The sequence below is a fragment of the Lissotriton vulgaris genome, chromosome 6, assembly GCF_964263255.1.
Source record: "Lissotriton vulgaris chromosome 6, aLisVul1.2, whole genome shotgun sequence".
NCBI classification, from domain to species: Eukaryota; Metazoa; Chordata; class Amphibia; order Caudata; family Salamandridae; genus Lissotriton; species Lissotriton vulgaris.
In genome coordinates, this window is record NC_141694.1 from 1,562,413,615 (window position 1) to 1,562,440,106 (window position 26,492).

General features: G+C 42.9%; 1 protein-coding gene across 1 annotated transcript in view; it reads left to right on the forward strand.

Annotated features, from left to right (window-relative positions):
• Positions 1-26,492, forward strand: part of PCSK2 (proprotein convertase subtilisin/kexin type 2) — an 838,444-nt gene that overhangs the window by 776,474 nt on the left and 35,478 nt on the right. Inside the window, exon 11 of the mRNA XM_086927732.1 lies at positions 16,385-16,612. Coding sequence (XP_086783858.1) covers positions 16,385-16,612 — 228 coding nt within the window. The remainder of the gene's footprint in view (positions 1-16,384; positions 16,613-26,492) is intronic.

Genomic DNA, 26,492 nt, shown 5'->3' on the forward strand with positions numbered 1-26,492 from the left:
CCCCTTTACTTTATGCTAATTGCATCTTTTAGACCTCTGTCATAGCGTTTTGCAGACTTGATTTTAATAAGTGTGCTGAGACTTCCTTAGCGCTCCCTGGCGCTCTGTGTTCATTCCCCCCCTCCCTCCGCCTTCCACCAGCTCTCGGCTGAGTATTGACGCCGAGGGCTGTGTTCTTCGGTTTTGGCCGCCATATTGGGTGTGGGTCGGGCTGGTGACGCGCTCTAGCAGCGCTTTAAAAGGGATTGTCAGGTTAGAGCGAGTGATACTCTGACTAAAGCTGCTTTTCCCTCCTGAGGCGGAAGCCGGGAGGTCTCCCTCTTTACATTATGCTAATTGCATCTTTTAGACATCTGTCATAGCGTTTTGCAGACTTGATTTTAATAAGTGTGCTGAGACTTCCTTAGCGCTCCCTGGCGCTCTGTGTTCATTCCCTCCCCTCCCCCCACCTTCCACCAGCTCTCGGCTGAGTATTGACGCTGAGGGCTGTGTGCCAGAGTCCTGCCCGCCTGCGCCCGTCCGCGTCACGGCAGCGGACGGCGCGACGGGGGGTGTTGGCTCTAGACTCACATATACCGCAGCTGAACTACTGTCTCACAGGAAAAGTTCTGACAACTGTCGGTCTGTCTTTCCAGGGCGGTATAAAGGTAAATGTTGTTGTCCCGGCTGTGGGTGGCACCCAAATATCTTTTCGGTGCCCGAGGCATCTCGCCCTCTCCCCGCTGTCAACTATAAGTGCCTGTTACTCAATACCCGCTCCTTGTGTAGACATGCTCTGGGCATCTTCGAGCTGTTGACAACGGAAAAACCATTATGCTTAATGCTCACCGAAACTTGGCTAAGTGAGTCCTCCAATCCGGATATTGCTACAGCTATCCCGCCGGATTATGTACTCTATAGACAGGACAGATCTATAGTTAGGGGTGGAGGGGTTGCAATTGTGGTCCAAAGATCTGCCACCTGTGTGGTCGTACCATCGACGCCCATTTCAGGCTGTGATTCCCTTGTTTTTTCTTTTGTTTTGTCACCCCATCAATCTTTTTCAGGGCTCTTGATTTACAGACCTCCTGGCCTGCGGGGTCCCTTTTTTGATGAATTACAGACAGTAATTACAACACTCTGCCTGAAGACAGAACACTGCATAGTGCTAGGGGATTTCAATATACATATGGACGCTGAGATGGACGGTGATGCAATCAAAATCAATGACATCACCGCCCCTCTAGGTCTTACTCCCTATCTGTCGGGCGTGACCCATGACAAGGGCCACACTCTTGATCAAGTGTTTTCTACCATTCCTCTTGTCATGACCTGTCCCATCCCTGTTCTTTGGTCGGACCATTTTTTGATCTGTTTTCAAATTCAGGGTACGAGTAAATCATCTTGTGTAAACTCTAATCATCTTAGGCACCCCAGTAGGCCATACCACCGGGTCACTCCTGAAAGTTTAGCCCAAGCCTGCCTGGAACACCCCTGCATTCTATCAGGTGATTTAGATAGCGACCTTGACACGCTACAGAAATGGCTGATTGAGCGGCTAGATGAACTTGCCCCACTCTCCACGCCTCGTTCATCTACTAAGCGGAGCTCGGCGCCATGGTTTTCGGAGTCTTTGGCTCTATCCCGACGTAACTGTAAGTTAGCCGAGAGGCTTTGGCGTAAGCAATATGATGCGGAAGCCAAGGTCGCTTATAAGGCCTCTATTAAGCTATATCATGCTGATATTCTAGCTGCAAAAAAGAGTTATTTTTCCACCAGAATTGAGTCAGCGTCCAACTCTTGTAGGGAAATTTTCACTATTGTCAAGGAGTTTGTCTCCCCCAAGACTAGCGTAGTTCATCACGAGTTTTCTGAGCCATGGGTCACCTTGCTGGCAAACTTCTTTACAACAAAAATTAAACAGATCCAAGACTCCTTTCCCTCCTCTGGCCTTAGCACAGTTTCCATTCTTAGTAACCCATCAACTTTATCTATCGAGTCTAGTCCGGTTCTTTCAGAGTTTCCAGCTATGTCTGCTTCCACCTCTCTGGATCTCCTTCTCAAGATCAAGTCAGGCTCCCCTCTGAACCCTTGTCCTGCTACCCTTTTGGCCAGTACCGCGAAGATTTTGAACCCTCTGATCAATCCTGTTCTCAATCTATCGCTGGCGTGTGGCACTGTCCCTCTGGCCTGGAAACAGGCAATGGTTGTTCCACTTCTTAAAAAGCCTGGCCTTGATCCTGAGAATCATGCAAATTATAGGCCTATATCTCTTCTACCGGGTTTGGCAAAGATTGTGGAAAAGCATGTCCACTCTGTGCTCTCCACTTTTCTTGAAAGTCATGGTTTGCTTCACTCCACCCAGTCAGGCTTTCGCTCCAATCTGAGCACTGAGACCGCTCTCTTGGAGGTAAATGAAGCCATCAAGGAAGTACTTGACTCAGGTGGAAGAGCTATGCTGGTGATGTTAGATCTGTCGGCGGCCTTCGACACCGTCCCTCATGAGGGTCTCCTCAGCAGACTCTATGAGATCAGTCTGAGAGGGACGGTGTTGAGCTGGCTTAGATCTTATCTAGCGGGTCATCGACAGGTGGTCTGGGCCCCCCCGTACTCTGCCGAAGTACCGCCTTTGGAGGTCGGAGTTCCTCAAGGGTCGGTGCTTACCCGACCCTTTTTAACATCTTTATGACTCCATTGGCGGTGCTGGCAGAGTCTTTTGGATCCCAGATCATATCATACGCTGATGACACCCAGCTTATCTTCACCTGTAGAAAGGGTGTTGAGTTCGACGGAGAAAGCATCCGCGGCTGTCTTGGGGCTGTTTTCGATTGGTTTCAGCGAAACAGCCTCAAGTGCAACCCTGCTAAATCAGAGGTGCTTTTCTTTGGGTGTCGGGCAGACCCGCCATGGCAGGATTGGTGGCCTGTGAATATGTTTCCTCCCTCATCTTCCTCCTCGGTTGCTAAGAACCTTGGGGTTAAAATTGATAAAAATCTATCATTGAAGTCCCAGATCATAGGCCTTACTGGCACCTGTTTCGGTCTCCTGAAAATGTTGCGTAAGTTCCTCCCTCTGCTTCCTCTGGTCCATAGGAAGACGACAGTACAGGCCTTAATTTGTTCCAGGCTCGATTACTCTAATGTTTTATATTTGGGTCTTCCGGACTACCTATTGCAAAAACTTCAAGTGGTCCAAAACTCGGCTGCGAGGGCCATTTTTGGCCTTCCCCGCCATGCTAGAGCCTAGGATTTGTTACTTTCCCTTCACTGGCTTCCTGTCAGAAAGCGGATTATTTTTAAGGCACATACACTGGCTCACAAGAAACTCCATGCTGTTGGGGCTAAGTACATCCAGAAACGTCTCACCTTTTATAAGCCCACAAGATCCCTCAGATCAGAATTCCTTGGTCTGGCAACTGTTCCTATTATCAGGAAAGCTAGGATAGGGGGACGTTCTTTCAAACATCTCGCTCCCAAGCTGTGGAACACCCTCCCCCTGGCACTTCGTTGTACTCCAAACCTGCTGGCCTTTAGAAAAGGTTTGAAAACTTGGCTCTACAGTCAATGATAGGTCTGCTTCTTTTCCTTTTTCCTTTCTGTTTCAGCTATGGGTCAGTAAGCGCCAGGACACTCCATGGAGGAGCCGAGCGCTATATAAGACACCCATAACATAACATGACATAACATAATATTTTTCTTGGACACAAATTAATTAGAAATGTTTCCAAATTGCTGCTGTGGGTCACACAACATTGAATATTAATCAATAAGGCTGCTTGGTGCGGTAACATGATTTCTATTGTGATCAGTGTGCAACCTCGAGCAGGCTAGCTGCCATGTGGTTGGAATGGAAGTTCAGACCTCTCATCTTTCATGTAGAATTTCACAAATGTACCTATTAATTGCTCACTTAACATGCTGTCCAGCCTATGATTAACATAGCCTTAAACTGGATAACAGTAATGTATGCTTTTAGCAACTTTACAAACTACGTTTAACAGGGGGGATTAACCATTGAAATGGAAAGCTCCAAATGGCTGCCATATTGCCAATGTATCAAAACCAAAGTCTGTAGATGGGGATTAAGGAATGAGTTAGTGAGCATTATTGCCACCCTATGGCTACATGTTTACATTTGAGGCCAATTGTAACCCCTTGCACAATGTCCATCTTCTTTCTTATCTCTCCGTAAAGTTGGTGTGTGCTCAGTACATGCAAAAAACAAGGCTAAATACATGTTTGGCCTTTATTCTTGTGTGTGGTCGCTAATGTTTGGGGCCTAGGATTGGATAGTAAATCTGCTGACAAACAAAGCCTGGAGAGGAGGCAAGCAAAGGCTCGCAGTTGATAGCAGAATAGTTGTGAGTTGCACCCTGGCTGTACAACTACAGATCAGGAGTTTGAATCTATGCATGACACAATTGTCCTTCCAGGGTCCATTACCTGAGCGGCATTGAATAGTATAATAGTAACTCCTTAGAAAAAGTGGTATGAAACACCTTTATATGTACGTGATAATTCAAATGACAGCTCAAAATATTTTTGACACACCACCAGTGGGTATTGTGTGTTTCAACACCGCATTAATATCAAATGTGTTGTGTGCATCTGTTCATGCTAAAGATTATAGGCAAAGGCTCGAAAAAATTCACCATTAACAAGCAATAGCAAAGCCAATAGGTCTCGCTTATGAGAAATATTGCCTTTGGCAATGTGGAGTTGTTGTGTTATACAGCAGTGTGGCTGCTGTCCAGCATTGTTAAAAGTTAGTGCCATGGAGTGTCCTTGAGTGGAGTAGTAGGAGTAGATTGTCATTGACTGGATTTGTTGGAGTAGTAGTTTTAGAGTGGAGTAGGGGAGTACCTCTTCAGGGCTTTGTATTACTCTGTGTGATACTGAGTTGTTATAGCTTTTTATCACTGGGCACAACTCTGTCCTTTAACTGTACAGCTGGGCGCTTGGCTCCAAGAATGACAGTCTTAGACCTCGCTATCTTGCGTTGCACCAGGGACAGGCACCTGGTTCGGTGCCACTCCGAACCAGGTTCGGAGTGGCACCGTCATTCGATTTAAAGGTGCGCACGAACAACGAACAAGACATTGCCTGTCCCTGGTGCAACGCAAGATAGCGAGGTCTAAGACTGTCATTCTTGGAGCCAAGCGCCCAGCTGTACAGTTAAAGGACAGAGTTGTGCCCAGTGATAAAAAGCTATAACAACTCAGTATCACACAGAGTAATACAAAGCCCTGAAGATGGTTTGGAAACTAAGGGTCCAAACTTGAAACGCGTCGGCTATTCCAGCAAGAACGAACTATAACAACCAGAGTGGTTTCTGAAGAATAGTGATACATATCTTTTTTGCTCTTTGAATGTAGTAATTGCATTCTTGTTCACATAAAGAAAATTTGATGAATGTTTTTTATACATTGCTTAACTTTGCAATTGTATTTTGGATGTTAGTAATTGCATTCTAATTGATTTTCTACATTGCCTAAATATTGCAATCTAATGTTGGATGTATTGTTTATGTTCATTGTTTGATAATTTTGTATAATTGTGAATTTTTGTTTTTGTCAAATAGCTCTATAAGGTATTTTGTGGTTATTTGTTTGTATAGAGTTATCTTTCCCCGCCATTTTAAAAATTATTCCAAAAAATATGAGCGAAGGGTATAAATAAATATACTGGACCGGACTAAAATAAGTGTGTTTGGTCCATAATTTTGAATAATTGATTTTGGAGAGGGGGCATTTCTTTGTGAAGTACAGTCATCAACAAGGGCATCTATTAGACCCCATATACACTAACTGGGAAGGCGTAAATATTTCTCCACCTATCCCACTAATATGGTCTGACCATAGTATGGTACCATTTAAGATAATCAAAAAATGTATCACCAATACTTATGCCAAAATGCCTCCCAACAGACGCCGTAATTTTAAAAAATGCACCCCTGATCTGCTGTTACAAGAACTTACCGAACACCTCCCATTAACCGGAAATTCCCTACAGGAAATATGGGATAATTTCGAAGCATGGATAACTAAAGCGTTAGACAAAATTGCTCCATGGACTACCAAACCTCCAGCTCGACAAACAAAAAATGCCCCCTGGTTTTCTGAAAAACTTAAAAATGCTAAAGCCCTATGCAAATCCATAGAACGAAAGTGGAGGAAAAACTACACTCCTGAACTCAAAGAAAATTACAGAAGCGAGTTGAAAAAATACCAAAAACTGGTAAGACTAGAGAAAAGTTTCTACTACAAAAGCAGAATTGAAGAATCTAAAAATCCTACAAAATAACTATTTGGCATCTACAGAGAAATCACTACTTTCTCTCGTTTAGATACCAAAGATACCTACTCCACAGAGATATGCGACCAGATAGCTGATTTCTTCGTGGAGAAGGTAGAAAAAATTCATGCCACCTTTCCTAGCAATACCAGGACAGATAAAAACAAGGTAGATAACCCAGATTCCCTCTCCCACAAATCCCTTTTTACCAACTTCAGGACCCCCAATAAACAGGAATTAATGAAAATCATAAATAGTATTTGCTCAGGCTCCCCCATGGACGCTTGTCCACCGGAACAATATAAAGCAGTCATGGAAAACTTACTATTGGATCAAATACGCAACATGATTACTCTATCATTTCAAGAAGGTCATGTCCCGAAAAACTGGAAATCTGCCCAGGTAATACCATTAAAAAAGAAACCTAATATTTCAATTACTCAACTCCAAAACTTAAGACCAATTTCGCTTCTTCCTTTCTGTGCCAAAATCATAGAAAAAGTGGCCAACCTTCAACTTATGGAGTTCTTAGAGAAGGAATCGCTCCTCCACCCTTCTCAGTCAGGGTTCCGATCGGGACATTCAACCGAATCAGCTGTTCTGTATTCTACCGAACAGATTCGGAAGATAGTGGATGAGGGAGAGACAGCAGCGTTGGTCCTACTGGACTTGAGTGCAGCGTTTGATACCGTGCTGCACTCAACGCTGCTGTCTCGGCTCTCAGACATGGGAGTAGAAGGCCCAGCTCTCACCTGGTTCCAGTCTTACCTCACTGACAGAACTTTCCAACTTCACTGCCCACCCTTTAAGTCATCTTTTCGCAATGTGAGCCATGGGGTTCCACAGGGCTCCAGTTTGAGCCCCACTTTATTCAACATCTACATGGAGCCCCTGGCACACATTGCGGAAGAATTTGGGGTGGGCATTGTCAGTTATGCCGACGACACCCAGTTGGTGTTCAAAATAACATCAGACAAAAGAGACTCAGCTGCCAACTTCTCTAACTGTATGCTATCAATAGCAACGTGGATGAACACCAACTGTCTCCGTTTAAACGGAGATAAAACTGAGGTATTGATAGTAGGGAAAGATGCCTCTGTTTGGTCCCAGACTTGGTGGCCTAGCAAACTAGGAGAACTACCGCAGCCTGTGGAGACAGTGAAAAACCTCGGAGTCATGCTTGACGCCGACCTCTCAGGCAAAGCCCAGGTGAACAAAGTTACAAGCAAATGCTATGGCACCTTAAAAGTACTCCGTAAAGTACTCGATCTTCTCCCGACCGAAGCGAGAAAAACCATTGTCCGTGCATTAATATCTCCTCACTTGGACTATGGCAATATTCTCCTACTCGGTCTAAATCAAAAGGGGCTGCACCAGCTACAATGCATACAGAACTCAGCAGCACGACTGGTACTCGGTCTCCCTCGAAATCATCTACTAAACATGCGCTTGCCAAACTTCACTGGCTCCCTATTAAAGAGAGAATTATATTCAAGGCTCTATGCTATGCACACCGCATTGCTCAAAATAAAGGCCCTGGCTATCTGAGAGATCTCATTACCATCCATAGGCCGATCAGAGACCTAAGATCGTCGGGCATGATGCTATTTAAAACCCCCCGCATCGCAAAAGCTAAGATGGGCGGAAAATCCTTCCGCTATCTGGCCACCAAATTCTGGAATGCTCTGCCAATCCATCTGCGGATGGAGCCATCTGAAATGAGTTTCAGAGCTAAACTTAAAAGTCACTTATTCCCCAGACACTAACCTTAGCTCCTAGGGTTCTTGCTCTTTCGGATGGGTTTGCATTTACAGTCAGCGCGGGGACACACAGTTTTGTGCAGCCAGGCGCTTAATAAATGCTTATTATTATTATTATTTATTAGATTGGGGTGAGGTGGGGTGGATTGGAGTGGGGTGGGGTGGGTTGGATTGGAGTAGGGTGAATTGGATTGGGGTGATTTGGATTGGATTGGAGTGGAGTGGATTAGAGTGGGCCGGATTGTTTTGGATTGGAGTGGGGCTGATTGTTTTTGGCTGGAGTGGGGTAGACAGGAGTGGTGCAGATTGGAGAGGGGCAGTCTGTTTTGGATTGGAGCTGATGGGAGTGGGGCAGATGTTTTGGATTGGAGTGGGGCAGATTCTTTGGGGTGGAGTGGGGAAGACTGTTTTGGATTGAAGTAGGCCATATAGTTTTGGATTGGAGTGGGACAAATTGTTTTGGATTGAGTGGGGCAAATTGTTTTGAGTTGGAGTGGGGCAGATTGTTTTGGATCGAAGTGGGGCAGATTGCTTTGGTTTGGGGCACATTGTTTTGGAGTGACTGGGGTAGATTATTTTGGGTTGGAGTGGGCAGATTGTTGTGGGGCACATTTTTTTAAGAGTGGGGTGGGTTGGAGATGGAGTGGGTAGATTGGATTGGGGTGAGGTGAGGTGGACTAAATTGGAGGGGGATGTTTGGATTGGGCTATATTGTGTGTATTGGATTTCTTGTGTTGTGGGGTGTATTGGATTGGATTCGAGTGGAGTGGATTGTGGTGGATTGGATTGGGGTGAATTGGGATGGAGTGTGGCGGTTTGGAGTGGGGCAGATTGGAGTGGGATGAATTAGAGTGGGGCAGATTGGTGTGGGGTACATTGTTTTAGATGGAATAGGGCAGATTGGAGTGGGGCAGATTATTTTGGATTGCGATAGATTGTTTTGAATTGGAGCTGGGCAGATTAGAGTGGGGCAAATTTTTGGGATTGGAGTGGGGCAGATTGGAGTGTGGGGTTTGGAGTGTGTTGAAGTGCTGAAGTGGGGTAGTTTGTACTGGACTGGGGTGGGGTGGATTGGATGACTTATAAGAAGGAAACAATGTTGATTTGCAAAAAAATTTGAGAATAGTGCCCACGAGCAAAAACAAAAGAAAACATGAATGCAAAGTAAGAAAAGAAGACTTGGCAAAATAAAAGAAACTTAACTATGTAAAATAAATCTTTGCAACTTTGTTTGTCCTGCTGGGCACGTATCTGCCAGTCTCACGTCTTCTGTTTGCCGGACACTAACAGTTAAACAGAACAAAATAGTATCTTAATCTCATTGGGAGCTGCGGACGGGCACTGATTGAGTTGAATCAATTACTGGTTGGTCCCTGCTCCACATAGAGGAAAGGAAATTATGTTAGGTCTGCCTTTACTATCAATCAATCAATCAATCAAACAGTCAGGGGTTTATGAAGGGTGCTACTCACCCGTGAGAGTCTCAAGGCGCTGGGGGGGTGCAGCTCCGGACCAGTCGAACAGCCAGGTCTTGAGGCTCTTCCTAAAAGTGTGCAGAGTGGGGGAGAACACATACATGCTAATTATAAGGCTGTAAAGAAGAGTACAACACATATCAACATGTGTAAAGCAATGGGCAGGTTCCAAGCCCTTTTATGTAAAAAAAAACTAAAAAGGGTCAGAGTAGTACTAAAAGATGTTCAACAATCATGTGCGAGCCCGCATTTGGATCTCTGCAAAGATCAACAGGAAGATCAAAAAAATAGGGCTGTTTAAGGGCCCTTGCGGCTTATCTGAGGAATTTATTGGGGGCAGGTGCCAAAGGATAAAGGGTGGTCCTGCTGAGATTAGTTCATCGGTTTGCATCTATTCCTTTGCACATTACACTGAATAGGTTTTTCAATGTCTTTCACTAATCATATCAATGAATTTGATTGCTATTTCTACATCTGAAAAGGCAAATAACGAGGTTTTGTTGTTGCTAGCTGACAGTGTGTTGCGCTATTTCACAACGAGAAAACTTGTCTATCCACAGTACTTCCCTTCTGCCTTCCACTGCACCCCACCCTTACTGCCCTGTTAAACAAGACCAAAGTGCATCAAAATCATGGGCAGTCAAAACAGCATCTATGAAATCTCCTAAAACTAATTAGATGGAAAAGAATTTCACAGACGCTCGGACATAAGTAAGGGACATAAAGTGTGTCAGGGAGCAGTCATTCTGATTAATTTGTGATAAGAGGGGCCTTGGAGCTCCCTGCTGGGGTAATTGGGTGGTAATCAGGTTTTACACTCTTAGCTGCATTTACTAGACAGTGCTCTATGTTTAGCAGTGGTGCCCTAGGCTGGGAAGCAAACATGTAAGGCCAAGGACAGGGCCCCCCTGTCCTGGGCCTCCCAGCTCTACATAATGGCTACAAAGCCCTGTGAAGGGGGCCCACACATCTGGACCTTGCAGCCTGATGAAGCGCTGTAAGGCCCACCTGCCCTGGACTTCACAGCACTAGATAACGGCCCAAGTCCCAGTGAAAAGGACCCACACCCAACCTTGCAGCCTGATTCAGTGCTTAAAGGCCCAGGGGATAAGACCCACCTCCCTTGTGCCTCGAAGCAGTAGCGAGACACTTTGCTAAACGCTTCCCTACCGTGCCAGTCTGATCTGGATGCTCCTTCCTCCCTTCATCAACATCTCCTTACCTGTTAATGTCTGGCTCGTCCTGGAACCAAAAGGGACTTTTGTTGCCTGGAGACAGAATACACAAAGGACTGACAAGACTTCACCACAGGTTTTTAACAGATGTGCTGTCCTGCCCTTGTCCCTGAGAGCGGACATAATTGCCGGCTTTGCCGCTGTCACATCCTCTACCCACTCTTTCCCCTCCCCCACCTTAAACACCCAGGGATGCCACCATGCCCTGACCAGCGAGGTCAAGACACCTCGCTTATAAATACAATAGCAATGAGATCTGGTTGGGGAGGGGGACCTGGGAAAGTAGGTGGGTTAACTGTGAAAGTGCGGTCTTTCACACAGAAGCAGGGCCGCATATTTTTGAGCTGAGCGTGGGGCCCTGGGAAGCTGCGCACACTGTTCATGCCTAATGCCGGCCCTGCTGAGGCTCTTTGCCCACAGCAACTGATTCAGGACGTCCTATGTTCTAATTGGTGATTGTGTACTATGGGTCCAGCTCAGGCCTTTCACAGCTACATTTTGCCAGAGATGTTACTAATTGTTATTGCTGCGCAGTCCTACCCACCCCCTTTGTTAGATACAAAAATGTTTTAACAGTAGGGAAGGTGTATGTTGCAGATAGGTTTATTACAGAGCGACAACTCCAATTAACATATTTGCCTCATATCTGTGACATGTAGTGTCAACACTTTGGCAACCGTTTCAAGACTAATTCACAGAATTCATCCTGATTTTACAAATGATTCAAAACCTGATTGGGAGGGGTATGATATCTAGGCTCTATAGCCAGTACACTGATGCTCTAGCAATAATCACTATGACCAGGACTTTTTAAAATAAGTAGGCAAATCTGGGCGAGCTGGTACTCTGAGATGTGGAAATACTGTTGCATGCTAACTAAGCTGGCTTCTATTCATCATAGACATTAACTAATGCACTTTAAATGTAATACCAGGTGTTAGACCTGGTATCCTTGGCGTGGGTTTCCCCTGTAGTTTCTGCCTTTGCCTCCTCCCTGTGTTTTAATGCGTGTTGGACTTCGTTTTTGCTGGTCTAGATGCTTTGGGCAACTTTGTCATTGCTGCTCAGTGCAAGTGCAAGTGCTCCCCTTGTAAATTGTTGTTATGGATTAGTGTGTCCACAATTGGCTTATTCGATTTACTGCTAAGTCCCTAGTACAGTGCACCATGTGTGCCCAGGGCCTGTAAACCAAATGGTGCTAGTGGGCTTGCAGCACAGATTGGGCCACCCACACCACCAGCATTGCAAAAGGGTCTCAGGCCTGTCATTGCAGTGCCTGTGTGCAGATCGTACTGCTATGTCGACCTGGCATGTGCACCCACTCCAGCGGTGCTCCGGACCGAGGTACCGACGGAGAGAGCGGGGCCTCTCAGACACACGCTGGTGCCCGGTGAGATGAGGTAATGTCCTCCTGATGCATTGAAGCCAAAGACATCATGGTAATCTGGAGGATTTGAAAAATGATATATACCTTCATTTTGTGAATTCAACAAAAGTGTATGTATTGGTGTATCCTATTGGTGACAGTATTTGATGCCCCTTTTCGGACCATCAACCTCCTGAAGAAAGCCAGGGAGTCTTTTTAGACCCAGTATGGCTGAAACATGTCGACCATTTGAGTAGTGATACACTTTAACTACTCTTGTATAACCATTTTTTGCACTGTTTTTACATAGAAAGACAACAGTGTAGGATTAAATATTATTGTCTCTGATGCCTATTCTTTTTAAATCACTCTTTTTTTTCTTTTCTACTGCACCACTTATACTCTTTCTAGTCACTTTTCTGGCAAGTAATTCTGTAACAAGGGTACAACTATACACTAGCTGTGAATTGTCCTCATGTTTAGAGGGCAGGTAAAGTATAGTATGTTGGTAGCCCAGATGATGACACTCGACACAACACGTGTGTTGATGGGACACCATTAACCAGTTACAAGTTTCTATGCTGGTTTTTCTGCTCTATGCTTCTCGGTATGAGTGCCTTTCTCAGCTATTTCTGTTTCTGAGTAGATCACTGGAGCTATAGTTTTGAGTTCTTGTGATCAGGTTTGTTTATTTAATGTATACATTCCTCTTCGATAGACTATTTTGGACTCCCTTTTTGTATTTATGTGCACCCACTTGCCAGGCCCTAACCTTACCTTTTCTTACATGTGAACCACCCCTAAGGTAGGCCCATGGTACTGTGAGCAGGGTGCTGTGTATGTGAAAGGTAGGACATGCCCAGCTGTGGGGGGCGATGTCAAACATAGACCTACTGTTTTTCATTCTATCACTCATCAGGGATGATCTATGTGTGCAACAGCAGAGAGAATTCATGGCCTAAAAACAGTTCAGCTTCAAACATCTTCAATTACTTCCGTCTTCGCTAGGGAAAGAAGCATAAGTCAGCAGCATTACAATTATCACTCATTATGTTTGAGAATCACCCAGAGCAAACTTGTTCACCTCCAGCATGTGAAGTTTCAATGCTTGCCTTTATCATCTTTAGAAGAGGGTTAATCAAAACTAAATCTCCTTTTCCAGTGAATAGTCACACCATCTGCTAATTCCAAAGGTATGGGTAAGAAACTTTAGAGACTGGAGCAGTCTTGAATAACAAGGTCCATTCAAAATGAATAAATACGTTAGTTCTATGGGTTCCAGACAAAAACATTGCCACTTTGAACGCAGTCCTTTAAAGAAAGGGCCAACAAACTAGCCCCTTTAAAATTAAAAAGGACCACTATCTGTTTGTTTACAAAATGGTTTTACAAAGAACTACTCAACGAACATTAATCACTGATGGTGCAGCCCCTTCCCCCAAAGCAGATTATGGAAATTGAAGTTAATAAAGTAAAGCGTAGTAAAGAAATCTTCAAGGCCTAAGGAATCTTCATCAGACCAGTGAAAAAATGGCCTAGAAAACGAATTGACACTGTCAAAAACCTAAGTAATCCATATGCAACTCCAGCCATTTCTAACAACTAGGAGAACTGTGAGAAATTCTCTCAATTCTTTGACAGTAAAGTAAGACTGAGCTTTTATTTGTCCCTACAACATCAGATTCACCCACTGAAGTTGTAATTGACAAAACATCCGAAGAATGGTTATCCTTAAAATAACTAACTTAAGGGAACTCGATAAATACACTTGCTGGCATCAAGCCATCAAAACATTTTACTGACCAGGCAAATATAGTGAAGAAAATTAGTCTTGCTTTATGCCCTTTCTAATAAAGTTGATTGCCTCTTGTTTAATAAATGGAGTAGTCACTGACAGCTTGATCATTGGACGAGGGATAGACTTGGCTTGGTTGAGCAAATATACTAGACAGAGAACCAGCCATTGCTAAACCTTCAAGATTTCTGGGCTTCACTCCAGGCAAGAACACCTTTGCATGCACATCAACGCATTTGTAAAGGGCACTCAACACCAACTCAAACTCAAGCACCTAATACTAATAGAAGAGCTTAGTACGATAATGCAATCATAAGTCTCCTCCAGGCTAGCCTAGGGGAACACTTTACAACACCCCTCAGTATTGCAGCTTAGTTAGTATTCAGACTCAAAGATCTGAACATGTCACTCAGGAGTCTGGTGACTCCTACTGCATTCGCCTTTAAATTTCAAAAGCTCCATCTTTAAAAAAAAAAAAAGCAGCATGTACTCTGATTAACTCCTTCTCAGAAAGTGCTCACAAAGTATGGAACTTGTAGAAAAGTGGTATACCTATGTCTCATCTGCATGGTTATCCCTGATGTGTTGCCTCATACAGTGTCACAGTGCATGTGCCCTGGCCATAACATGGTTTGGCTAAAATTGGGTTTACCCACTTTCTCTATTTAATATTCCTGTAAAGTCATGGTAGATGGTGTGGAAATTGCACCTGTGGCATGAAAGTTATATGTCATATCTGGGTTGCAGTGTATATTTGCACCACTCACATAGATTGCAATTAAATATAACTGCCAGACACACCACTGTTGTCCTGAATTGACAGGATTTTAAAGCACTGTGGTGACACATGGAAGGGAAAAGTGCCTTTGCCTTGTAAGAAAAACTCATTTATATATTATTAAGTCGCCCTACGGTGTGTCTTGCAAGCCCCCAAGACAGGCTGATTAATTTATAAAAAGAGACAAACGTTTATTTGAAATACGTGCCCACATAGTTATTGAAGGCCTAAAAGCTACTTATATTGTGGAGATTTAGGCTAGATTTTCCTTTGACAGGCCTCGGTGTGACTAAATACTTGTTTCAGATCTCCTCTTGGAAAAAAGATAAAAAACGAATTCAAAGTTCATTTCCACTTAGTTTTCTGATTCTGAATGAATGGAAAACCTATATTTTGATACCTGTAGTGGAACAGTAACTTTATAGAATGTACCTTGGCCTGCTCTCCAATGTCGGTCCAGACGGATCCATACCAGTTATTTAAGATAACTACATTTATCTAAATGTGGGTATGCTAAAAATCTGGCATTATCCGGCCCTCCAGGGCTTACATTGGGGAAACCTGCCTTGGACAGTACTGGCGTAAAATCAGTTTTGCCCACATCATACCTTCAATGAATAATACAGATTCCCGGCAGGAGTTAGTGACCATGCCGGCAGAGGCCAAAACCCTGTCCTGTCAAACCCTTTAGACCGTATTGACAACTCCTCTGACAACTCCTCTGCCCTTAGATAGTCTGACAAGATTCATAAAGAAGAACCTGTTTCACAGACAGCTTTCCTTTCTAAATCCAATACCACCACCATTGATGCATTCCACTGTGACTGCCAAATAAGAGGGGGTGGCCTTTCATGCACCCCTCCTATTTCCAATTCATAACGGGTCGCAAACCCCTTTTTTCGAGGGTGATTTTGATTAGCAAAACAATTTGAACGTAAGCCCCGGTGACTAATAGTAATTATATTTAATAGGTTGAAGCTTTTGAACCATAGCTTTATCATTGATTGATTGTTTCATTCTTCCCAATTTAAATTTTGTTATGAAATTCTCTCATGCGATAATCTCAGCAATTTTTGGATTTCTCTTTTCCTATGCGTCAGTTTCCCCTGGAGAGGCTTAATGCACTTCAGCAATTATACGAGGCTTATAATTGTATTTGGATATATTGTTTCTATTTATTTGCCTTCATGGATAATGCAAGTAGACATCTATATTGATAATCGTACCTTGTAAATATCATTTACAACTATTGTTAACATTCTGTGGTGTGTGCCCTTTTTTCGGCAGAAATGTGAAAGTTTTTCCTTCCTTAAGGAGAATGTTCAAGAAAGTTTACGAATTCAAAATTCGAGTGTAAATCATTCCAGGACACATCAAATGAAAACATGTTAAAGTGCTGCAACAAAACAGCTTTTGACATTTCTGTGACTATTTTGCGCTAAGCTTTTTAATTAAGTATGCAGAAAACTGTGTTTTTTCTGTAATTCTATGAATGCCTATAATGAACTCTTTCTTCAGGAGAATCTGTAATGCATGACGATTTTATTTTTGTAATGGGAAATATAACTATTATAACTAATTCACTCAAGAAGATAATGTTTGAGATGTGTTGTCCTTTTTGAATATACTATTTGGTTTCTGCAAAGTCAACCATAAAGAATACATTGTACAAAATGGCAACCTTGTATTTCTATCCCACATAGCCCAGAACTGAGCTGGAGAGACATGCAGCATCTGACAGTACTCACATCGAAAAGGAACCAGCTCCATGACGAAGTTCACAAGTGGCGGAGGAATGGTGTGGGCCTGGAGTTCAATCATCTTTTTGGCTATGGCGTTTTGGATGCAGGAGCAATGGTTAAGATGGCGAAAGAGTGGAAGATGGTTCCTGAGCGATTTCACTGTGTTGGAGGTTCAATCCAAGAAATGCAGTAAGTGTGAATCTCCTATTGTAAGTATTTATGTTTCAGATGTACATACAAAACTACAGCCACAAAACACCTGAATGCTACATAAGAGAGGTTCATACCAATGCTGCGTAAGAGTTGAGGGCAGGAGAGGCTCGTGCAGGTAAGAGCGGTAGGGCGAGAAGGGTGGGGGAGAGTTGACAGACAATGATGAGGGAAAAGAATTTTTTTTTTAAACTTACTTTGTGCTCACTGCATCGCTGAGTCGGCGATGTGGCGAGCACAAGGTAAGTGTTTTTCTTTTATGAATTCCCTCCTCGTTGTCTGTCAAATCTCCCCCTGCCCCACTCACCGCCCTTACCTGCACAGGTCGCTCCTGGTTGAGGGTGGATGCAGGGTGCACTTAAAGAGGTGGCATGGGAGGGTACTAGCTGTGAGGGAGGCTGTCAATGTCGATAGGGGCACGGTTTCCAAATAATGAGAGAACTTTGGGTGGTTAATGTCATAGAAGGTGAGAGGCAAGAAATGTCTATGCACAGTAGAGGCTCCTGGAGAGAGTGCTGCTGGGCGGTGACGCATAGCAGGGGAGGGGCAGGGTGGGGGGTAGTAAACTCCGGAACGGAGGTAAGTATACACATAAATAAATGAAATGAATTTCGTGGCCCGTGCTGCATCGCCAAATGCGATGCAGCGCACGCATTGAAATTCGTTCAATGGGTTGTCTAACAAACTGAGGAGGATATGGAATGTTCTCCTCCTGTGCCTACTGTTTGCCTATAGGAAGGTCTGACAAAAAAGGGTTGGATCCAGTCCCTTAGAGTTCTTTGGGCAACCTGTGAGGGGGCCATTGAACTTGCTGAGAGCGTCTTTGGAGAAGCCTCTCAAGGAAGGACAATGTGCTTCACAATGACCTAGGGCTAAGATCTTGCATGGCAGAGTGCATGTACAAGGCATGCAGGAAACTAGAGGCCAGCCAGGAGCTCATGAAGCACTGGCAAGATGAGAAAATTGCAATGCCTGTGTATGCTCCAGGTCAATCAGTATGGGTGCTGGAGTCCGTAGCTCCTAGGGCCCTCCTCGACAAGTGGACTGGGCACTATCTAATACTTCCAAAGAAGGGTGAGGTTACCTACTTGGTTGACCTTATCTCCCCCAGGAACTCTCACAGGGTCTTGCATGCCAACAGATTGAAACCCTACCATGACGGCAGACTTGAGCATGTTGTTGGTCACCGATGAGGTTGGAGAGGGGGAGACTGAGCCAGTGCCCAATCTCCTCTCCAATAGTGTGCATTATGGGTCAGTGGAGGGAGTTGTATTATCTCCTACATTCACAGGCCAGCAGCACAGAGACTGCAAGCTGGTGCTGGATCAGTTTACTGGCCTGTTCTCTTTAGCCTCAGGTGTCATTGATTGGTGTGTGCACCACATTGACACTGGTGACAGCCTACCTGCCATAAATAAACTGTACAGGTTGTCTGACAGTGTCAGAAACATCATCAAAGCTGAGGTAGCTAAGATGTCGAAGCTGGGGGTATTTGAGCCATCTGTCAGTCAATGGGCCAGCCCATTTGTGCTGGTGCCCAAACCTAATCCCCAGGGGCGATAGAAGGAATTAAGGTACTGTGAGGACTACAGAGGACTCAATGCAGTCACACAAAGACTGATGATCACCCTATACCTAGAGCTGATGAGCTCATTGATAGGTTAGGGCCTGCTAAGTATCTGAGTATATTTGATTTGACTTCAAGCTACTGGCAGATGGCCCTTTGGATTAAAGAATACCCCTGCCACCGTCCAAAGGCTTGTGTACAGGGTTCTGGCTGGGTTGAAGCAGTTCAGGGCAACTTACCTGGATGATGCAGCTGTAAATAGTTCTACTTGGGAGGATCACTTAAACCAACTGAAGGAAGTGCTTCAGGCCATGCCACAGGTAGGCCTGACTATTAAGCAAGTGGCAAACTGGGCAGAGTTCTGTGGTGTACTGGGACACCTTGTAGGTGGCGGCCAAGAACAGCCTCTCGAGGACAAAAGCCAAACCATTTTGGATTGGTCAGTTTCTATTACCCAAACACAGGTCAGGGCCTACCTTGGACTGACTGGGTACTATAGAACGTTTGTCAGAAACTATGGGAATATTGTAGCTCCCCTGACAGAACTCACTTCTAAGACGAGACGTAAGAAAGTTGTGTGGATCCCAGAGTGTCCGAAGGCTTTTTACACTCTGACAGATGTATTGTGTTCAGCCCCAGTGTTGCTGTCCCCTGACTACACCAAGGAATTTGTTGTTCAGATGCTTCAGTACAAGGGAAAGAGACAGTGTTGGTGCAGGTAAATGAAGAGGGCCTTGATCGGCCAAATGCCTTTATTAGCAGGCAACTTCTTCCCGGAGAACAAAGATGAAGTGTTATTAAGAGGAAAGCCTTTGCAATGGTGTGGTCCCTGAAAAAGCTGAGACAATACCTGTTTGGTACTCACTTTTGTGTTCAAACTGACAGCAGACTTCTCAGGTGGCGTTTGTAGATGAGGGGGGAGAATCCAAAGCTATTGAGGTGGTCCATTTCCCTACAGGATATGGACTATACAGTTGAACACAGACCTGGGGTTGCCCTGCCAATGCAGGTGGACTTTCAAGGTTTTCCATTTAGCTGATGAGGAGGACTACCTGAGTGCAGGTTAGTTACCCCTCAACTTTCTTTTAGAGGGGAGTGTTAGAAAATCATCCTTTTTGGCCTCTTCACCCCCATTGTTTTGTGCTGAATGGAACTGGTGGTAACAGACTCTAACTGTGTCATGGCCGTTGCTAGTCAGGCCCAGGACCAGTGCTATGTTAAACACAAACACATACATTGAGGTACACTTATAATTTGCATGGCTTACCTATTAGTCCCTAGTAGATAATAGGGCCAGGGGATGAAAACTACCTATAAGGCCGTAGTATATATTAAGGCCTGGCAGTTTAGAGGCCAGCAGCCTTTGTTGCATGAGTGCACTGCTGAGGTAAAAGCAGCCCTATGTTGTAGCACTGCATTTAAAAGTGAAATGTTCTGCTGCAAACTTGATTTTAGTGGTATGGGCACTTTAAAAGTCATAATCTACCTATTTGTACATTGTGGATACCCCCAAGATCTCCCTGTAAGAGGAACTCTAACCCTTTCCCAAATGGTTCATAGGGCCTGATTCACAAAGCTTTTGTGTACCTAATGAATACATAGCAAAAGAGCAGCATTTACAACTGCAAATTCATCTTTTTAATTCACTAATTGTGAATTTCCATTTGTAAATTAATTTGCTTTAACATACCGTAAGGACTGCCTAACCATACATATGACTACATTTCTTCAAAGTGGTATGATGTTAGATAATCAAGCAATTCGAAGTTTATGTTTAATAAGCATGAAGTAAATCCATTTGCAAGATGGGATAAGTTAAGGATCAACACTACAACTGATGGCAGTGCAGGGAAAGAGGTTATTCCAAAGGGAAAAGGTTTTCATTGTGGAGGTAATAAAGCAGGTTTAAGTATTAACTATTCATACATTATCAAATACTAGATTTCCAAAAGCTTACATGTTAGCACCTGCCAGTACTCATGGCAAATGTATGGTAGGAGGCTTCAATTGTCTACTTTGGTCTTGTGAAAACTGTGGTCCGTATTCACAAAGATAAATATACACTTGTAGATTTACTAATGTGTATGTTTACTAGTGATCATATCTCTTTCTAAATTTAAAATTGACGTTGTGCCCAAATGTAGAAATAAGATCACAAAGTGCGGTAAGTGTTTTTTGCTGAAATTTATTCCGCTTTTCTTAAAACAATTGGTGTTGCAAACACCTAAAGTGCAGCTAGGAAAGTTTTGTTTTACAAGTCAGCTACCACTGAAGCCAGACAGTATGCTAAACATTTGGCTACATGCGAACAACATGTAAATCATTAATGTCTGCTCTGCCACATAAGAACCATCAGGCTGTCATTCGACTGGGACAGATTCTTGGTGGGAGGGAGTATTGGTAAGTTCATAATTAAGGTCAGAGTGACCAAAAACACAGAGGGGCTTATTTACAAGCCCATTGCCTCCCCGGTGCATCACTTTTTTTGACACACCAATGATGAAGTATGCTTGCCCATATTTACAAGGCCTTCATGTGCCTTTTCATTGCCTTGTAAATATGGGCACGCATTTTGCGTGAAAGGAGCGTTCCATGAGTGTTGCAATAAGTATTTCCTCACAACAGTCATGGATTCTGCTGCATTCCTACATTTACAAGGTTTTGTTAACCTGTGAATGCATCAGAATCCTATGTCTCCCCAGGGGAAGCATACGAGTGGCCAACGAGTTTAAATACCTTTATTTTTTGCTCTTTCTGTATAGAAAGAGTAAAACACCATCAATGATTGTTTTTCTATGCAGGAAGGGGTCCCTTCTTGCACAACAATCATAAATGCAGCACAGGCAACCTTCTGCCATGTTTTGGAGCTAGGCAGCCAGTTGTGCGCCAGCACAGAGGAAAGCATAGGGATGCTACTTATTGCTGTAAATATGACGCCTCCCTGTGACGCAGTTCAGCACAGTAAGATGGCTTGCGGCGCCGCACGGCGTCAATTCCTCGTAAATTAGGCCCAGAGTATATCGTCATCGGGTAAATGTAAATGTTTTTGGCCACTGGGTAATTGATAGCGTTTATTAGCAATTTAGGACTAGCTCATGCATGCTCATCACTTTATATTTAAATTCTTCAACCACAGTCTTGAAGGCTTGCGTTCTGCAAATAATCCATGTTGCATTAGATTTAATGGTATAGGGTGCACTGCAAACACCCACAATGAATAAATGACCACATTAAATAAAAAGTACCTGAAAAAGGTGCTTCTTCAAGCTCTCACTGGATATTTGTGAGTTCCGGTGCCTTAGTTTGGGACTGGTTTGCCTTGTGCGATACGGTTTGTAGAAACTTCCCTTCTCCGATTCTGTTTATCAGGGAAATCTCCACATACAACATGAATGTAGACATATGTTGGAATTGTTTTCCTCTTACATGCCATTTTCCCTGCAGATAGAAGGGCAGCGAGTTGCCTGCGTGCCCCAGGCGTGTTTTCAAGGCTCAGAGATGCAGCTCTGCAGGGATGAGTCAAACCACTGCGATTTGAGTCTGCACAGTAATCATTAAACAAGGTTCATATTCAACCCAGCTGTCGCACTGGAGCCCCTATTAAAATCAAGGAAGGTAGGCTGCCTGCAAAGTCTATTATAAACTCAGAGTCGAACAAATAAACCTTAACGTTGGCTGGGGATTCGGCGCCAACGTAACGATGAAGAATAATGACGTAGACAGAGGTGTCAGGGAAGATTGCATTTCCTTTTAGTGGAGACCTCACCAGTGCCCTCAAGTCTGCAAATTACAGGCCTGCCACAGACCCACAGCACTCAAAAACATGACACAGTCGATCCAGAGGACAGGCTCTAGAACACGACAGAATGCACATCTGTTAGTGGCTCAATAGGCCTCTTTCATGCTTCTTATGCAGAGGTTTCGTCAATCTTATTACTTTTTAGTAAAAGCGAAGAATTGAGCTTTATGAAATGCATGTAAATATGAAAATAATACATTTTTCCATGAGCACGTGTTTGTAGCTGACCAGATCTGTCGATTATCTCATATGCAGCAACAACGTCAGTCTTTTACTTTTTATTGTAAACATGCATTTGGGGTTTATGAAATACATAAAACAGAAAAATAAATACATTTGCGACTCATCTAAATAATAATCTTAAGTTTTGAAAATGTAAATATCGAATAGTATGTAACCCATGGAAGCCAGCATTTATTGATTACAAGCTGGTCTCGAATTTCTTTATTACAGTCGAGTTGTATCTCTATTCATCGTTAATGAGAAAATAGCATAACTGCTCAACTCTAATAGTTTATTACGGATGGTGTTTAAAGGATGAAAAGAATATTTATTTTTTGGTTCTTCTGGTCTGTTTTTTCGAAATTGAACAGTGAACAACACATATAATGTATTTATAGCGATGTGTGTGAATTGAGGGAAAACTAAAACTTGAAACCACATTGGAGGAAACCAAATCATGAAAAACCAATGTTAACAAAAGACAATTTTAAGGAAATACCAACAAATCTCAAATTAAAGGGAACAGGGTGGGGTTTTTGGGTTCAAAGGTAGATAATGTTTAGGGTGATGAAGGGTTTTTAGGGGTCAGGAATAATTGGAGTTTGGGCATAGAAACAGGTTTTTAGGGTACAGAGATGGACGGAGTGTAGGTGAGGTAAGGGGTTGATGGTATTCCATGAAATAATTTTTCTATGCAATCACATACAACCATTTATAAAAACATTTTTAATGTTTGAAAGCTGCAGTTCATTACTGGAAAGCACACATCTCTCTGCATGTTGTTTTTAATTCTGAGCTATGGTCCTTTGCTAATTGGATTGACATTAAAATGATTCTATGACGTTTTGCAACCTCACCTCCACCTTGTGCACTTTGGTTCACTCTGATACCCATGCATTGACTAACACACCTCGTACACACTTATTCATTCAAGCGCTCGGGATGTGGGTGTTAGGAATGTGGATTCACTGTTACCAGCGGAAATTTCTATAAGTGAGCAGGTAGGCACTCACTCTTGTGAAGCAGGCAAAAAAGGCCTGGTCACACTACTGTCACTGCTAAACACCATTTGTTGCCACTACCATACTACATACATTATTTTGTGACAGGGTTAATAGTGCCCTGTCACTACTAAGGACTTGTTTGGCTCCCCTCTCTACGTCTAGGAGAGGTCCAGGACCAGTCGCCTATTAAAGACAGACATAGGCCTTTGCTTACACAATAAGATATTGTGACACTGGGGCCAAATAATCACGATAATGGGACACCAGATATTCAAAGGTGGACACACATGCAGGCTACTCAACTGTACATATTGTATGGGACATGCCCACCACTACAGACATTGTATTTTGAATTTTTTATTGGGCTCAAGAGTATTGTCAGCAGGAGTCGGATTTAAGGTATGTGAGAACCCCCAGTGCCCGATTCACAAAGAAAAATTGGCACATCCTATCTTTTTATGTGCAGAGTTCTCTGCGCGACTGCAGAGTTTGCGCAGGCGGAAAGTTACTATTAAATCATTTGTGCATACCTTAGAAGTGTAAACTTTCCAAAAGTGTAAGTTTACCTTTGTGAATCGGGCCTCTAGTGTTTCTCAGTGTGCTAGTGGGTTGGCAACCAGTCAGGTGTGGTTGGAATGAGTTACGGGCAAATGCACTTTCCAATCACACAAGGTTACTAACACTGGGCCAAACTATGCAGTATTTAAATAGAAGCATACTGGGGAAGTTGAGGCTTTGCACAAAGAACTGGGGAAAGAGGGAGAAATAGCACATGGGTGCTGCATGTCTAGATTGCTAACAGTGGTCACATTTCCATATGGTTTAAATATCAGTTTATAGTGAGGATAGATTAAAGTAGGTGCTTGCAGCGGACACAGCTGGCAAATGTTCTCTTGGCAAATCCAATAGTCCAAGGCCATTGGATCTGGGATCAACGATGCATGGCCATGACTTTCTCAAAATTCAATCACTTGCAAGCAGTACAATTGTTAAGTGCAGTGTGTGTAGCTGAGGGGTGAACATGTATTTTGTGAAGACAGTAATAAATGTGTCCTTATCTTTGTCAGTGGGGAGTTTGCATTCCACATAGCTACAATACCCATTATTTTGCATACTTCCAACTCTTACCTTCTAAGAATAAAAGGCAACGTTTGTGTTCTTTTCATTCAGCCTGTATAAGTAAAATAAGTAAAATTATAAAAATAGGGAAAATGTTCAATACAGCCAGAAATGGAATCCTGCTGGCTTTTGCACGGAGGTTTTGGGAAAATTGCAAAGTCTCAGTTTCCAATGAGTAGTTTTAGAATTGTTTTGCAAATTCAAAATTTCTCACACGTGTAATTATTCTTGCAGAAGTGAACCAAGTGCACATTTACACTTACAAAATACTTAGAAATAATGTATATGAAGTTTAAAACGTTTGGGGCCCGATTCACAGAACTAACTTAAGACAAAATCCTAAACGTACTACTTTTGGTATTCAGAGAAGTTAAGATTTTGTCTTAAGTTTGTCTTAAGACAGACTTAAGTTAGGATTTTGTCTTAAGTCTGTTTTAAGTGTGTCTTAAGTCTGTCTTAAGCTTGTCTTAAGACAAAATCCTAACTTCTGTGAATACCAAAAGTAGTAAGTTTAGGATTTTGTCTTAAGTTAGTTCTTGAATCGGGCCTGCAGTCTTTATTTTTTGTCGCCACCTTGACAGGAGTATACCTCTTACTGTGTCTAGCATCGAAATGTGCCTTCTGAATTATCGCACATTTGCACAAGGTACCCTCTCCCTAGGCTCCCATTTTTCACATGCAAGGTGGCATAATACTAGTGCAAACTTACACGTGAGTAAATTGATTTGTGACTGCGCATTTACGTTTTGTGAATAGAAAACATGAAATAATGGTTGCAGAACAAGCCATTTGCACACAACTTAGGTGTGCGGAGGAGTGTAAGATTTGAGCCTCTAGTACCAAGCTACTTTGTCTGCTAACTCAATCAATCAATCATTTATAAAGCGCAGCAAATCACCCATGAGGGTGTGGAGGCGCTGGCGCTGTTTCGATCGTAGCCAGCAATAAAGGTTTTGGAAGTGCCGAGAGAACATCTCTTTTCAGTTAAGACTGTGAGACTAGAACATCTTCATTATAATGAAATTGAAAGTAATGATTCAACTTTGTTCTAATGAAGTTTCATTAAGAATAGAGCCCCCTGGTTAACGAAATCCACTGCCAAACTGAAGGTTTTCAGGGACATTTATTAAATCACATTGTTACCTGCTAGGATATAATCTATGGTGTGGGACATTTAAATACACGCAATAGAGATTAAAATACGTTCATTTTGAAAAACAAGTTTCAATTAGCTGTACTGTTTATAGTTTTAGCTTTTCAAAATACTACTTGCTTGGGGATAATACACACTTCATATTTACATTTTACGAATGCACAAGCTATCTTCACAGCAAAGGGCTTTATTACGAAAGAAAGACTGCAAAATCTACCCAGTTATAAATCATCAAAGTTGGATAAATAACATGATCAGCACCGAAGAATGTATTTTAGGTCTGGCTTGACTGAGCTGCTGTGGCAAAACCTTATATGGTGAACAGAAAAAAGAGATGTAAGAAGCTTGACTAAAAGAGGGAATTTGACCGCACTCTCAACTGGATAACCTTGGGTATAGCATTTAATTGCGCAGAAGTTGTGAAAAAGAGTGCCTGTGTTACATTTTTGTCTTAGAGAAAGAATATACTCAGTACATTTGATCCTGGTGATAAACCAATGTTGAAGGCATGAAATGTTTATTTCCATTTGGTTTGTAACCTGTGGTTGCTCCTCTGACACTGTTTGCGCAGGTTACTTTCTGCACTGTTTTTTGTTTGCTACTGACTGGAACATCATCATAACTGGTTGCTAATTGATTGTTGTCCCAAATTTGCTTTGATGTCATATAATTTGTGAAGTATATTGTTTTATTTCTTTTTTTGAATATATATGGCAAAAATGAAGAATAATTAACAAATATGAATCGATTAATGATGTTGACCTTCTAATTAGGTAGTTTGGTCTTAGTCTGCTTAAACTAGTGGCAGCCTACTAAACAGCCAGATAGAAGTTTATGTTTGTTTAGTATTTATCGGCCCATTCTAGCCGTGTTAAGGGCCCACCCTTTATAAAGCTAACAAAGTCTATGTACAAGCATTTTGTTATATGGAATTTCACAGATTGAAATAGGAGGTAATGGTTTGGGTGTTTTGTTACTCTTTCTGGCAATTTCTG